General features: G+C 36.4%; 1 protein-coding gene across 4 annotated transcripts in view; it reads left to right on the top strand.

Moving 5' to 3' along the window:
* LOC116586839 (zinc finger protein 300-like) overlaps positions 1-14,910 on the top strand; it is a 28,714-nt gene extending 13,804 nt beyond the window's left edge. For 3 of the 4 annotated variants that reach the window (XM_032337287.1, XM_032337286.1, XM_032337288.1), the window contains one exon: positions 1,375-4,954. In XM_032337287.1, the coding sequence (XP_032193178.1) occupies positions 1,375-2,918 (1,544 nt within the window). In that variant the 3' untranslated portion in view covers positions 2,919-4,954. Of the gene's footprint in view, positions 1-1,374; positions 4,955-14,898 lie in introns of those variants that run through there. The other variant, XR_004284170.1, reaches the window with a different exon arrangement.
* The last annotated feature ends 310 nt before the right edge of the window (positions 14,911-15,220 follow it).

Below are 15,220 nucleotides of genomic sequence, written 5' to 3' on the forward strand. Positions count from 1 at the left end.
CCTCTTTATGGTCAAACTAGTTCCTTTATATGCTTTTTTCCTCTTTTAAAATTACATATTTGTTCACTCATTGCCTAGCAATCTTTTCCTTTAAGTTCTTTAATATGTTTATAATAGTTTCTTTGGGATCTTTGTTTACAAAATACAGCATTTGTACCCACATAGAGTCATATTCTATTGACTGATTTTACTCCTTAGTTTAGATCAGTTTTCTGTTTCTTTATATGTCTAGTAATTTTTGGTTGAAAATGCTACATCGTAGATGATCTGTTGTAGTGTGGATTCTTCTGATCCTTCTAAGGGTTTCTGTTTTGTCTTAGAGGCATTTAACTTGCTTAGGCTTAAACTGAAATCTTTTTGTCCTATAGAGTGTCATTGCTGATGGCTCTCTTTATTTCTTGTTTGTTTGTTTAAATCTGGCTCTCTAAGAGACTCCCCTCCACCTTTGGATAACGTAGAGGTAAGCTAGTGATTTGGGCAGAGGTTGTATGAGACATCATACACAAGCGTGGCTTTCACTGTTTGCTGCCTGAATAGTGCATGTTTCAGAACACTTTACAAGTATAGCAAATTTGCAAGACTCTCCAAATTTTCAATCACTGTTGGGCTCTCTAGAATATCTTTTTGTAGATCTTTTGTGGTCAAGTGGAGGTATATGGACGGTATTATCTCAACCTTTTATGACTCTTTTGCTTCCAAATTCCTGTTAAATTTCTTGCTACTCTTACTAACAGCATTAAGCTGTACCTATGGATTTGTGTTATCTTTTAATGCCCCATAAACTAGGGATGGGAGATGGGAAAACCCTGAGAAAGAATGCTAGCTCCCCATTCTTACATAATGAAGAAGTTGTTTCTGGTGAGTAGGCATTTTTCAGCTTATTACCTTCTGTTAATAGTTTTTCAGTGCCCTAAATTAGTTGCTTTTTTATTTTATTTGTTTTTGTACTTGGTTTCTTTGGGAGCAGAATTCCTCAACTCTCTCAGCCATCACCACTGGAAGTAAAGTCCATCTTTAATTACTAGTGATAAATTTACATTTTCTTTTTTTTTTTTAAAGATTTTATTTATTCACCTGATAGAGATCACAAGCAGACGGAGAGGCAGGCAGAGAGAGAGAGAGGGAAGCAGGCTCCCCGCTGAGCAGAGAGCCCGATGCGGGACTCGATCCCAGGACCCTGAGATCATGACCTAAGCCGAAGGCAGCAGCCCAATCCACTGAGCCACCCAGGCGCCCCTAAATTTACATTTTCAAATGGCCTATTACCCTCCCAGTTTTCTGTCTCCTGGACTATCATATATCATCCATTTGTTTTTACATCTTTTGTCCTCTACTAAATCTTTTTATCTGTTTGATTCTTTTTTATTCTTTCAGAGAGGGAGACTAGACTTGAAAATCCTCAGTTGGATATACTTGGAGGTGTTTCCTTCCAAAAGGAGATATTGGCAAGTGTGACAAGGGAGCATTCATTGTACTCCATTTTTAAGGTCTGGCAGGGTGATGACCAGCTGGAGAGAGATGCAGAAAATCAAGACAGACTTCTCAGGCAAGTCATGGTCATCAAAAACAAAACAGTTTCTGAAGAGTCAGGCTATTCCTATAAGACATTAGGAAAAATATTTCATGACTACGTAGACCTAGATGCTTTAAGACAAGGACTGTATGACTGTGACTCATTTGAAAAGAGCTTGGAACCTAATGTAAACTTATTCAGTTGTAATAGGGGTTATGCAAGGAAAAACACTGATGAGAATTTTGGGTGTGGGAGTACACCTATTTCTTCCTATTCTAAGCATGAAAAAATTCATAATGGAGTGAAACACTGTGAAGATCGTCAATGTGGAAAGATTATCAGCAATAAACAATCTCTTATTCAATATATGAATGTTGAAACTGGAGAGAAGACAAGTGTTTGCATTGAATGTGGAAAATATTTTCTAAAAAAGTCACAACTCATAATACATCAAAGAATTCATACTGGAGAGAAACCGTATGATTGTGGTACATGTGGGAAAGCCTTCAGTGAGAAGTCACATCTCATTGTACATCAGAGAACTCATACTGGGGAGAAACCTTATGAATGTTCTGAATGTGGAAAAGCTTTCTCTCAAAAGTCATCCCTCATTATACATCAGCGAGTTCATTCTGGGGAAAAACCGTATGAATGTAATGACTGTGGGAAAGCCTTCTCCCAGAAATCCCCCCTCATTATACATCAGAGAATTCACACTGGAGAGAAACCTTATGAATGTAATCAATGTGGGAAGGCCTTCTCCCAGAAGTCACAGCTGATTATACATCATAGAGCTCATACTGGAGAGAAACCATATGAATGTACTGAATGTGGGAAAGCTTTCTGTGAGAAGTCCCACCTCATTATACATAAAAGAATTCACACTGGGGAGAAACCCTACAAATGTGCTCAATGTGAGGAAGCCTTCAGCAGAAAGTCAGAACTCATTATACATCAGATAATTCATACTGGGGAGAAACCTTATGAATGTACTGAATGTGGGAAGACCTTCTCCCGGAAGTCACAGCTCATCATACATCAGAGAACACATACTGGAGAGAAACCCTACAAATGCAGTGAGTGTGGAAAAGCCTTCTGTCAGCAGTCACATCTCATTGGACATCAGAGAATTCACACAGGAGAAAAACCTTATATATGCAGTGAATGTGGGAAAGCCTTCTCTCAGAAGTCCCACCTCCCAGGACATCAGCGCATTCATACAGGAGAGAAACCTTACGTGTGTGCGGAATGTGGAAAGGCCTTTTCCCAGAAGTCAGACCTTGTTGTACATCGGAGAATTCATACTGGGGAGAAACCCTATCAGTGTACTATCTGTGGTAAAGCATTCATCCAGAAGTCACAACTCACTGTACACCAGAGAATTCATACAGTGGTAAAATCATAAGAATGTATTAAGCACAAAAAATGTCTTCTTCAGTATTTTCTCAAGCCTTAAAAATGACACAAAATCCATGGATTTCAGTGAGTTTGGGAGCATCTTTACTGATGAAGTTCCTAATGTATTTAATTTTTTTATCAGCAATAATACAGACATCTCTGTTATATAAATAATGGTTATTTTCACTATGACATGTAAGACTTTTGAACTTGTGAACTGAATGATTAATATCACAAGTTACATATATAGTTTATTTTGAAGTTATGTATTTATGTTATATAATAAGAATTGGATATATGATAATATTGTTAATGTTAACTTAGCATAATTATGGCTGTGCAGTAATTCCCCATAGAGGACATAAAGAAAGCTTGAGTCAAAAGATGCCGTGACCTTGAAACTGAGCCTGGGGGAAGGATTTGATTGTCATTCCTAAAGGTACCTGTAAAATTATTCTTGTAGATGGATGGAAAGATGGGTTGATAAGGTCCAATAAATGTCATCTCTTTGTTTGGTTGTTTGTTTCATTTCAAGAATTTAAGTTGATCTGTGTCTGTGGATGGACCCAGGATCTTGGAATTGACACTTCTTGCTATTTCTCTCTTTTACTCTTCCTGTCTAGGAGCTTGGCGTGTTGGAAAGACATAGATGGTCATTAGTTTTAATGCTTATTCCTCTACTCCCTGATTGTGTAACTTCGGGGAAACCTTTTTTCATCTGTTCCCTCATCTATGTGTAAAATTCTGGCAGAGAACACGTTTTAGTTCATATTTGTCCCTTCATCTTCCCTCTCTGTTCTTTTGCAGGAAGTTGCTAATACCCAGGTATATATCTTTAAATTTGATTTGCATTCCAGACACTGTGTTTTTGATTCCCCAGATTTCTTTTTCTGTCTTTTTTCCATTAACACTGCTCTTGTGTCTGGTGGCCTAATTCATACTGTTGTAGAGACCTTACTTTTATTTTATTCTGCAAATACATGTAAGTTATGGTGTTTGCACATAAAGACCCTGTGTGATACCATCACAGATCCTGTTTTACCCTTTCCCAGAAGCATCCGTTCTTTTTCCTAAGAATTGAATGGCCCTCAGGGAAAAATCCACAGGGAATGTGGAAGACATGCCTGGGGTAGCCTACATGGGCAGGTATGAATCAGGACATAAAAATCCCACCTGCTATCCCTAAAATGTTTCTCTATTCTTTGTTGTAGGCCCAGCTCTTCTCTCATAAGAATCTTTAGGAAAGCATCTTGATGAGGAGAAGTCCTATGTAGCAAGGATGTAGTGACCTGTGTGGCTAAATATGATTTCTGCAAGAAAGTTCCTACTTGATTCCTTCATATGTCCTGCTTAGCAGCTCTTTCTCTGCAGGGCCCCAGTGTTTACACTGATGATGGTGTGAAGTTTAAGACTCTGTATGGGAACCTCTGCAGAGGACATGGCATGCTTATAAAGATGTGTGAATATGTGTGAGAAAATTCTCTGTGTCATTGTAAATAACAGTGATTAATATTGGATATGATTGGCCATTTGGACCTGGGAAATAAAACATTCAGGCATGTACCATGGAGTGATCTATCTGCTTTGAGAGGTCTTGATGGCATGGGAAAATTAGGGTCTCAGGAACATACAGAAATGTTGTGAGAAGGAAATGATAATATAGTAACAGTTATGGAAATTGTGTGAGGAAAATAAATATTCAAGAGTTCTTATCTTCTCATGGGCCTTCCATTTTGCCTTTTCACCTTCCAGCGAAGCTCACTGATCTGATATGATATAATATGTACTATATATTGCCATAAAATATAGCAAAATTTAATACCTACGGGTGTATAGGAAAATTTCCCTTTATAGTCTGGAAAAAAGATAATGTCCATTCTCACCAGTTTTATTCAACATTGCATTGAAAGACCTAGTCAGGGAAAGCAGGCAAGAAAAAAAGTTGGTATAATGATTGGAAAACAATAAAACACATTATTTGTTGATAAAATTTATATGCATAGAGATGAAGATGTATAGGTTAATTATTAGAGATAGAAAGGGTTTTGAAGGGGCGGGGGTGGGAGGTTGGGGGATCCAGGTGCTGGGTATTGGAGAAGGCACGGATTGCATGGAGCACTGGGTGTGGTGCAAAAATAATGAATATTGTTACACTGAAAAAATAAAAAATAAAAAAAAGAAAGTAGCAATGTTTCTAAAAATAAAGTTTATGCAATAGATATAAAATGAAAATGTAAAGCTATCAGTTAGAGTAGCACGGAAAATACATCATGTCTAGAAACATGTATTTCCAGTACAATGTTGAAGAGAAGGGGCAAGAATTACAATACAATACAATCCTTGTATTGTTCTCGATCTTAGAGGAAGAGCTTTCTTCACCACTGATTATGATGTTAGCTGCGAGCGTGCCATATATTGCCTTCATTATGTGGAGGTACGTTCTTTCTGTGACTAGTTTGTTGAGAACTTTTATCATGAAAGGATGTTGAATTTTTGATACTTGATTTTTCTGCAATGTGTTGAGATGATTTTTTTATCCTTTATTCTGTTAATATGGTGAATTACTCCCATTAATTTGTATATGTTGAAATATCCTTGCATCCCAGGTGGTCATGGTGTATGACCCTTTAAATGTGCTGTTGAATTCTGTGTGCTTGCATTTTGTTGAGAATTTTGCATTTATATTCATCAATAATGTTGGACTTTTCTTGTAGTGCCTTTCTCTGGCTTTGGTGTCAAAGTAATGCTGGCCTTGTAAAATGAGTTTGGGAGTGTTCCATTCTTCGGTATTTTTGGAGTTTAAGTAGAATTGTTGTTAATTCTTTAAATATTTGGTGGAATTCACCAATCAAACTATCCGATCCTGGGCTTTTCTTTGTTGAGATGTTTTTGATTACTGATTCAGCCTCTTACTCATTATTGGTCTGTTAAGATTTTCTATGAATGATTCAGTCTCATATGTTGTATGTTTCTAGGAATTTATTTCTTCTCGGTTATCCAATTTGTTAGCATAATTGTTCTAAGTCACATTATGATCATTGTATTTCTATGGTATCATTTGTAATATCTCCTCTTTCATTTCTAATTTTACTTGATTCCTCTCTCCTTTTTTCTTAGTGTGACTGATGGTGTGTTAATTTTGCTCATCTTTTTTTAAAAAAAAAAACAACTTTTTAGTTTCATTGACCTTTTCTGTTGTTTTTCTGGTCTCCATTTCATTTATTTCTGCTCTGATCTTTATTATTTCCTTCCTTCTGCTAACTTTTGGCTTAATTTTTTTTCTTTTTCTATGGCTTTGAGGTGTAAATTTGGTTGTTTATTTGAGATCTTTGTTTCTTAGTGTAGGCATTTGTCACTGTAAACTACTTGCTTAGAACTGCTTTTGCTACATCCAGTAAGGTTTGGTAAGTTGTGTTTCCATTTTCATTTGTTTTCAAGATACTTTTGAAATATCTTGATTGTTCAGGTATGTGTTAAATTTCCACATATTTGTGAGACTTCAGTTTTCTTTGTTATGTCTAGTTTCATATCGTTGTGGTCAGAAAACATACTTGGTATGATTTCAGTGTTCTTAAATTTGCTCAGACTTGTTTGTGACCTACCATATGATTTATGCTAGAGAATGTTCTGTGTGCCCTTGAGAAGAGTGTGTGTTTTGCTGCTGTGGAATGAAATGTTTTGCATATGTCTGCTAGGTCCAATGGATCTAAAGTGTAGTGTTTCCTTATTGATTTTCTGTCTTCCTGATCAATCCATTGTTGTAAATAGGGCACCAAAGTCTTCTGCTCTGATTGTATTTCAGATCTGTTAGTATTTGCTTAATACATTTGAGTGCTCTGGTATTGGGTATATATATATATTTATAATTGTTATATACTCTTTAAGACTTGACCCCTTTATCAATACATAATGGGTTTTTTTTTTGGCTCTGTTACAGTTTTTAACTGAAAAGTATATTTTGTCTGATATAAGTATAGCTATCTTTGATCACTTTTGGTTTCCATTTGCTTGGAATATCTTTTTCATCTTGTCACGTTGATCCTATCCAAAATTCCATATTTGCCTCATGTAACTATGTTTTAAGCTTTTTCTTTTCAGCTAGAATTTGTTCACAAGGGTTCTTTTTTTTTTTAAGATTTTATTTATTCATTTGACAGACATTACAAATTACAAGTAGGCAGAGAAAGAGGAGGAAGCAGGGTCCTCGCTGAGCAGAGAGCCTGACATGGGGCTCGATCCCAGAACTCTGGGATCATGACCCAAGCCGAAGGCAGAGGCTTTAACCCACTGTGCCACCCAGGTGCCCCAAAAAGGGTTCTTATAGTCTGGAATCAATCCTTTTTAACCTGCTACTCTAAGATTTTCTTTCTTTTGAGAAACTGTCTGCTCCAAAGCATCTCAGCAAGGCATCATACTGAGCACCTAGCTGATGCCGTGAGGGTTTCTAATCTAGAAATGGAATCTCAGGTTTTTAAAATTTGGATCCCTTTTCTTTCTTTTTTTTTATGATTTTATTTACTTATTTGACAGAGAGAGAGATCACAAGTAGGCAGAGAGGCAGGCAGAGAGAGGGTGTGGGGGGAAGCAGGCTCCCTGCTGAGCAGAGAGCCCGTTGCTGGGCTCGATCCTAGGACCCTGGGATCATGACCTGAGCCAAAGGCAGAGGCTTAACCCACTGAGCCACCCAGGCGCCCCTGGATCCCTTTTCTATATGATTATTGTTCTTGTTTGTTTTCATTGCTGTCTTATGTCCAATATGAAGCTTCCATAGATCTTATTTCTCCTTGTTGCCATTATTCTGTGAATGATTTAGGTTGTAATTTATTTTCTCCTTTTTCCTTTTTTTTTTCCCCTCCCTCTCTTTCAATTTTCCTTTATTAATACTCTGGAGTAAACAGAAGTTACACCTACAGGACTGTTTGGCCTGTTTAGATGACTTGAAGCACAGAGTGAGCTGTTCATGGTAGACTGTGAAGAGGACAGAATGGTTGAACTTGAAGTTCAATCTGGTCTGTAATGCATTAAGTCTCCCCATATGTTGAGAAGTACCGTTGTTTACATTCATCTTCTCTGGACCTTCCTGACTCCTTTTCTCCTTGATTCTCTTTATCCCGTTTTTCTTCATTCTTATTCTCTGGTTCTGGTAGAACAACTTCTTAATGTTTTTCAGCCTCTTCAGTGTCACCCCCTGCATTGATCTTCTAGACTGTTTTGATTTTCTAGATCTTGCTTTTCTTTGGGATTCAAATTCTTTAAGACAAGTGAGGTATGATGTATATCTCTCTTTGACCTCTGATGCGGGGGAAGCAGTGCCGGCAGTAGTTATAGTTAGTGTTATTTGTTTAGAGGTTTTTGATTACTAATTCAATCTCCTTACTAGTTTTAGTTCTATTCAGATTTTCTACTTCTCTTTCATTCAGCAGTGGTTAGTTTGGGGTTTGTAAGAATTTGTCCATTTCATTTAGATTATCCAGTTTTTTGGTGTACATTTGTTCATAGGACTCTCATAATCTTTTTTATTTCTGTAAAATCACTTATATCACCTTTTAAAAATTTCTGATTTTATTTGAATCTTTTCTCTTTTTTCCTAAGTCAGTCTAGCTTAAAGTTTATCAATTTTTTTTAAGATTTATTTATTGATTTGAGAGAGAGAGAATGGGAGAGAGAGAGAGAGACAGCATGAGACGTTGGAGGTTAGAGGGAGAAGCAGACTCCCCACTGAGCAGGGAACCTAACCTGGGACTCGATCCTGGAACCCCAGGATCATGACCCGAGCTGAAGACAGTCGCTCAACCAACTGAGCCACCCAGGTGCCCTTAAAGTTTATCAATTTTGTTGAGCTTTTTGAAGAACCAATTCTTGGATTCATTGATTTTCATTATTTTTATCATGTATGTTGTTTATATCTGCTCCAGTCTTTATTATTGATTTTCTTTCTTCTGGTAGCTTTGAGCAGGCTCTCATAACTTTCATTATATAATTTTATCACTGTAGAATTGCAGTTTATTATGATTCTGTGTTCTTAGATGACTGATTAGAACAGATTTCTCTAGGACTAGCAGACCTCCGTATGTAACACAACACTCCCCCAACGGCTACTACTTATCACCTTGCTTTATTTCACTTTTTAATGTCACCGTTGTCATATAATTTGTTTTGTTTACTCTCAGTCCACTTTGGTAGCATTTAAGCACAATTAGGGCTGGAATATTTAGCTGCATTATTATAATTATATGGCTCAAGCACTAGAAGAATGCATAGTACCTAATGTTCACTAAATATTAGTTGAAGGACTAAATGATAGAGTGAATGAACAGTTTTACTGACTTAGTCTGTGTGGACTAATATTCCAAAATTTCCTACTTTAGGACGTTTATAAGGTGCAGCTAAGCTGGGATTAAGAAAGACCAGAAGAGAAAGGTATTTTTGTTTTGGGAAGATAATCTAACTCTTATTTACTATAGCAAGTGGTGAGAATAGTGGGAAGTCTATACGAGTAAGAAGAGCATCTCTAAAGCCTTGAGGTGGAAGCTGGCGAGGAACAGATTGTCTGAAGGGGAATGAATTAGGGGAAAAGGTATTTTTATTGTCAAAAAAAAAATGATGAAGGAGCAGATAAATGTAGGGCATTTTAAGCATGGTGAAGTTTTTTTTTTAAGTAAATTTATTGAGATATAGTAGACACAATAAACTGCATATATTTAAAGTACATAATTTGGAAGCTTTTGGCTTATGTATATATCAGTGAAACCATCACCACAATCAAGACCAACATGTCCATCCCTAAGACATCTTCATGCCGCTTGGGAATTAGTCTTCTTTCACCTGCTCTTTACCCTGTCCCCAGGCGACCACTGGTCTGCTTGCTGCCACTATATATTCTTCTGCATGTCCTACATTTTGATATAAATACAATAATAAAATGTAAATTCTTGTTTACTGTTTTCTTCAGCATATTGTTTTGAATTTAATCCAATTTTTTGTGTATCAAGAGGTCATTTCTTTTTCTTGCTAATTAGTCCCATTGTATGGGTAGTTTATCCATTTGCCTATGACAGATATTTGAGTTACTTCCAGTTTTTGTTACAAATAAAGCTGCTATGAGCATTCCTATATAAATATACACACATGTCATGGGTATTGTGGTGGTATATGCACATGGGCCTAATACTTATTCTCTTGGATAGGTATTAGGAATGAAATGGCTAGATCATATAGGTTTATGTTTAAAGGGAATTACCTATTTTCCAAGGTGGTTACACCACTTGACATTTCTACCAGCTCTTTGTAAGAGTTCATTTCTCTACATCCTTGCCAACACTTGGTAATACTAGTTTTTAAATTTTGGTCATTTTAGTAGGTGTGTAAGGGGTATCTCACTGTGGTTTTAATTAGTATTTCCCTGATGACTACAGATGTTGGGCATCTTTCTATGTTCTTTTTTTGCCATTAGTATATTTTTAGAAAGGTGTCTGTTTAAATCTTTTGCTCAGTATTTATTTTTTTAAGATTTTTATTTATTTGAGGGAGAGACAACGAGTGAGAGAGAGAGCACAGAGGGAGAGTGAGGGAGAGAAACAGACTCCCTGCTAAGCAGAGAGCCCAACTTGGAGCTCAGTCCCATGATCTCAATCCCTGAGATCATGACCTGAGCTGAAGACAGATGCTTAACCAACTAAGCCACCCAGGCACCCCTTTTGCTGAGTATTTAACGATTTGGTTGTTAGAACCCTTTATACATTCTAGCTGCTGGTTATTTATCATATATATGATGTGAAAATATTTTCCTCTAGTCTTTGGCTTGTCTTTCCATTCTCTTAGTGATATCTTTTGAAGACCAGATTTCCAACTTTCCATTTATTCTTTTGTGGTTCATGCTTTTATTGTCCTACCTAAGAAATCTTTGCCTAATTCTAAGTCCCAAAGGTTTACTCCTACATTTTCTCCTAGGAGCTTTATATAAAGTTTTAGATTTTATATTTAGGGATATGGCCCACTTTGAGTTAATTTTTTGTATATGATATGAGTAATAGATCAAAGTTTCATTTAAAATATAGATACCTAATTATTTGTTGAAAACACTCTTTTTCCTCCCACCTAAATGCCTTTGTTGGAAATTTGTCATTATATCAGTTGGCTCTATTTTTGGTCCATTTTGTTTCATTTATCTATTTTTCTATCTTTACAGCAACACCACACTGTCTTGATTATTGTGGCTGTGTATAAAATAAATCTTGAGGTCAGGTAGTATTAGATCTTCAGATAGGTTTTTGTTTTCTTTTCTTTTCTTTTTTTTTTTTTGTAAAGGATTTTGGCTATTCTTAGGCCTTTTCATTTTCATATGAACTTAAGAATCATCTTGTCAATTTCCTTTCAAAAGCTTGCTGCATTATTTAAATTGATTACACTGAAACTATAAGTCAATTTGAGGTTTACAATAATGAGGCTTCTGACACATAAAGAGTACATTGTCCTTTTATTTAAGCACATCATTCTTTCATTTCCATTTGCAATGTTTAGTTGTTTTCAATGTACAGATGTTTCACATTTTTTTTGTCAGACTTACCCCAAGCCTTTCCTATTTAAAAGAAATTCTTTAGATGTTTTAAATTTCAGTCTGATCATTTGTTGATAGTATATGGAAGTACCACTGCTTATTGATCTAGTATACTAAAACATTTCTAAACTTACTGATTAATTCTAATAGTAGCCATTTTGTTGTTGGTGGTAAAATACATCAGATTTTCTATATAAAAAATCATGCATCTATAAATAAAGATTGTTTACTTTTTCCTTTCCAAATTGGGCATCTTCCATTTCTTTTTGCTTTATTGCACTGATTAAAACTTCCAGTCTAGTGATGAACAGAAGCTGTGGGAATGGTTCCTTCCACTTTATTCTATTCTACGGCTTGTTCTTTACCATCAAATTTTAGAATAACTTTGTCCAAGTTTACAAACAAAAACTTGCTGTGATTTTAATAGAAATTGCATTAAACCTATACATCTGTTTGAAGAAGTAACTTCTTTTTTTTTTAATATTTTATTTATTCATTTATTTGACAGACAGAGATCACAAGTAGGCAGAGAAGCAGGCAGAGAGAGAGGAGGAAGCAGGCTCCCCGCTGAGCAGAGAGCCTGATGCAGGGCTGGATCCCAGGACCCTGGGATCATGACCTGAGCCGAAGGCAGAGGCTTTAACCCACTGAGTCACCCAGGCACCCCAAGTAGTAACTTCTTTAGAGTTTATAAATCCTCAATTCAATGGAAACAATTTATCTCTACATTTTTTTGATTTCTTTCAACAACATTTTGTAATTTTCTTCCTAAAGATCCTTTACTTGTTTTGTTAAGTGCAAGACCAAGTATTTTGGTCCCTTTGTACTGATCGAAATATTATGTTTTTATTTCCATATGCTTATTGTTAGCGAATAGAAATGTGATTGATTTTTTTTTTAAGATTTTATTTATTTATTTGACAGAGACAGCTAGAGAGGGAGCTCAGCTCCTTGCTGAGCAGGGAGCCCAGTGTGGGACTTGATCCCAGGACCCTGCGATCATGACCTGAGCTGAAGGCAGGCACTTAATGACTGAGCCACCCACGCATCCCCAAAATGTGATTGATTTTTATGCACTGATGTTCTTGTATCCTATAACTTTGCTGAACTCACATATTAAGTTTTAGGCTTAATTTTGGTACATTCCTTTGGATTTTCTATAAAGGACCAACATCACTCACATCAGTTTTATTTCTGTTCTTTCTGATCACTACAAATTTTGTCTTGTGTTATTTTAATGGGTTGAATTTCCAATACTAGGGGCGCCTGGGTGGCTCAGTGAGTTAAGCCTCTGCCTTCAGCTCAGGTAATGATCCCGGGGTCCTGGGATCGAGCCCTGCATCGGGCTCTCTGCTCAACAGGGAGCCTGCTTCCCTTCCTCTCTCTCTGCCTGCCTCTTTGCCTCCTTGTGTTCTCTCTCTGTCAAATAAATAAATAAAAATCTTTAAAAAATAAAAAAGAATTTCTAATACTATGTTGAACTAGGGTAGTGTGATGAAACACTATTGCCTTGTTCCTGATCTAAGAAGGGAAATGTGCAGTCTTTCACCATTAAATATTATTTGCTGTGGGTTTTTTTTCTTCTTTTTTGTATATGCTCTTTATCAAATTGAAGAAATTCCCCTCTCTTACTAGTTTGCTGAGTGTTTATCATGAATGATGGTGGAATTTTGTCAAATGATTTTTCTGTGTTGACTGATATAATTACATACTTTTTCTTTGTATTTTGTTGATAAATGGGTTACAGTGATTAGTTAATTTTCAAATTTGAACCAGCTTTGCATACCTGGAATACATTCCACTTTGTCATAGTGCATAATTCTTTTAATGGATTGTTGTATTTGGTTTGCTAATATTTTGTTAAGGATTTTTGTGCCTAAGTTCATGGGACACATTGGTTTGTAGTTTTCTCTCTTGGTATGGTTTTGGTAATAATTTCCTGATAAAATGATTTGGCTTGTATTCCCTTCTGTTTTGTGGAAGAGTTTATGTAAAATTGATGCTATTTAAATTTAGATGACTTCTCCAATGAAACTGTCTTTTCTTTTTGCAAGGTCTTTAATTAAGAGTCAGTTTTAATTTGGACTATGCAGATTATCTATTTCACCTTGGTTGAGTTTTGGTGTCTGAGAAAATGGCCCATCTCTTCTACCTGGTCAGATTTATGAGGCTAAAGTTGTTAATAATATTTTAGTATTATCCATTTAATGACTGCAAGATCTTGTAATAACTTGTTAACATATTTGCAATATGTTTTTCATTTCTGATCTCTTTTCCTTGGAATTTTTCCTAATTATGAGTATTATTTTCCAATTTCTATACATGTCTGATTTATTTTTTAAGGTTTTATTTATTTGTCAGAGGGAGAGAGTCAGAGAGAGCACAAGCAGGAGGAGCCGCAAGGCAGAGGGAGAAGCAGGCTCCCCACTGAGCAGGCAGTCTTATGTGAGACTCAATCCCAGGACCCTGGGATCATGACCTGAGCTGAAGGCAGACGCTTAACTGACTGAGCCACCTAGGCATCCCTACATGTCTGATAATCATTGTTTTGACACAAGACATTGTGAATTTTACCATGTTGGGTGCTACTTTTTATTCCCATTTTTTGTAAGCCTTTCTCTATGATTGTTGCTTGGAAACAGTTTGATTCTTTCAAATGTGATTTGTTAGGTGGCACCAGAGCAATATTTTAGTGTAGAGCTAACTACTTTCAGTATTGAGGCAGAACATTTTGAGTGCTCTTCCCAATGCTCCATGAATAGCAAAGTTTTCCAGTCTGGCTGGTAGAAACAGACATTGATCTTGGCTTTTTGTGAGATCTAGTTACTGTTTCCTCTTTTGTTTCATGTGTTTATTTTCCCAAACTTTGATAGTTTCCCTATATACATATATTGACCAATATTCTGATGAGAAGTAGACCCTCTGGAAGTCTTTGGAGTTTTCTTTTGGGGACAGCTTTCTCCTCTTTGGTCTTCTACTCTGTGACTCTAGCGTCCTTGGTCTGTCTGTACTGTTGGTTCTTTCTCCTCAACTCTGAGAGTCTGTGGAACTTTGCCTGTGTTCCCCTTCCCTGTGTTGTGTCTTAGAAATTTTCTCAAGGCAGTAAACTGAGCAATCAAAAGGGGTTACCTCATGTGTTTCCCATCTTTAAGGATCACTGTCCTCAAATGCCTGATGTCCAATGTCTTAAAAACCATTGTTTCATACATTTATTTGGGTTTTCCATAATTTCAGGTAAAAGTATAGTCCAATCCTTGTGACTTCACTTTGGCCAGAAGTAGAACTTTGGGGTTGTTTTATAACTAATTTTGTTTCATAATGTTGTAATTTTTTTGAGGTTCTGAAGTGAAATCAACAGAACATGTACATTCAAAGAATACTATGTACTATCTCTGTCCCCTCTATCTTATTTTCTTCTTTCCTGTGGTAGGCAGTATCTTTTATGGGCAATGATTCCCACCTCCTGATATTCACAGCCTTTGCAATACCCTCCATATAAATAAGTAACATTGAACCAACAGAATATGGCAACATAAGGTGAGTGTTACTTCTCTGATTAGGTTTTAAAAGACTGTGACTTCCATCTTGCTTACAGACTCTTTCTCCTGCCTCATTAGATACATAAGTCACAGGTTAGAGAGTCGCACATGGCAAAGTACTGTGTGTAGCTTCCATCCAACAGCCAGCAAGGATGTGAATGCCCTTCATTCAACAATCCTTGAGACAGTGCATTCTGCCAACAATCATGTCAT

This window comes from Mustela erminea, chromosome 3 (assembly GCF_009829155.1).
Source record: "Mustela erminea isolate mMusErm1 chromosome 3, mMusErm1.Pri, whole genome shotgun sequence".
In the NCBI taxonomy this organism is placed as follows: Eukaryota; Metazoa; Chordata; class Mammalia; order Carnivora; family Mustelidae; genus Mustela; species Mustela erminea.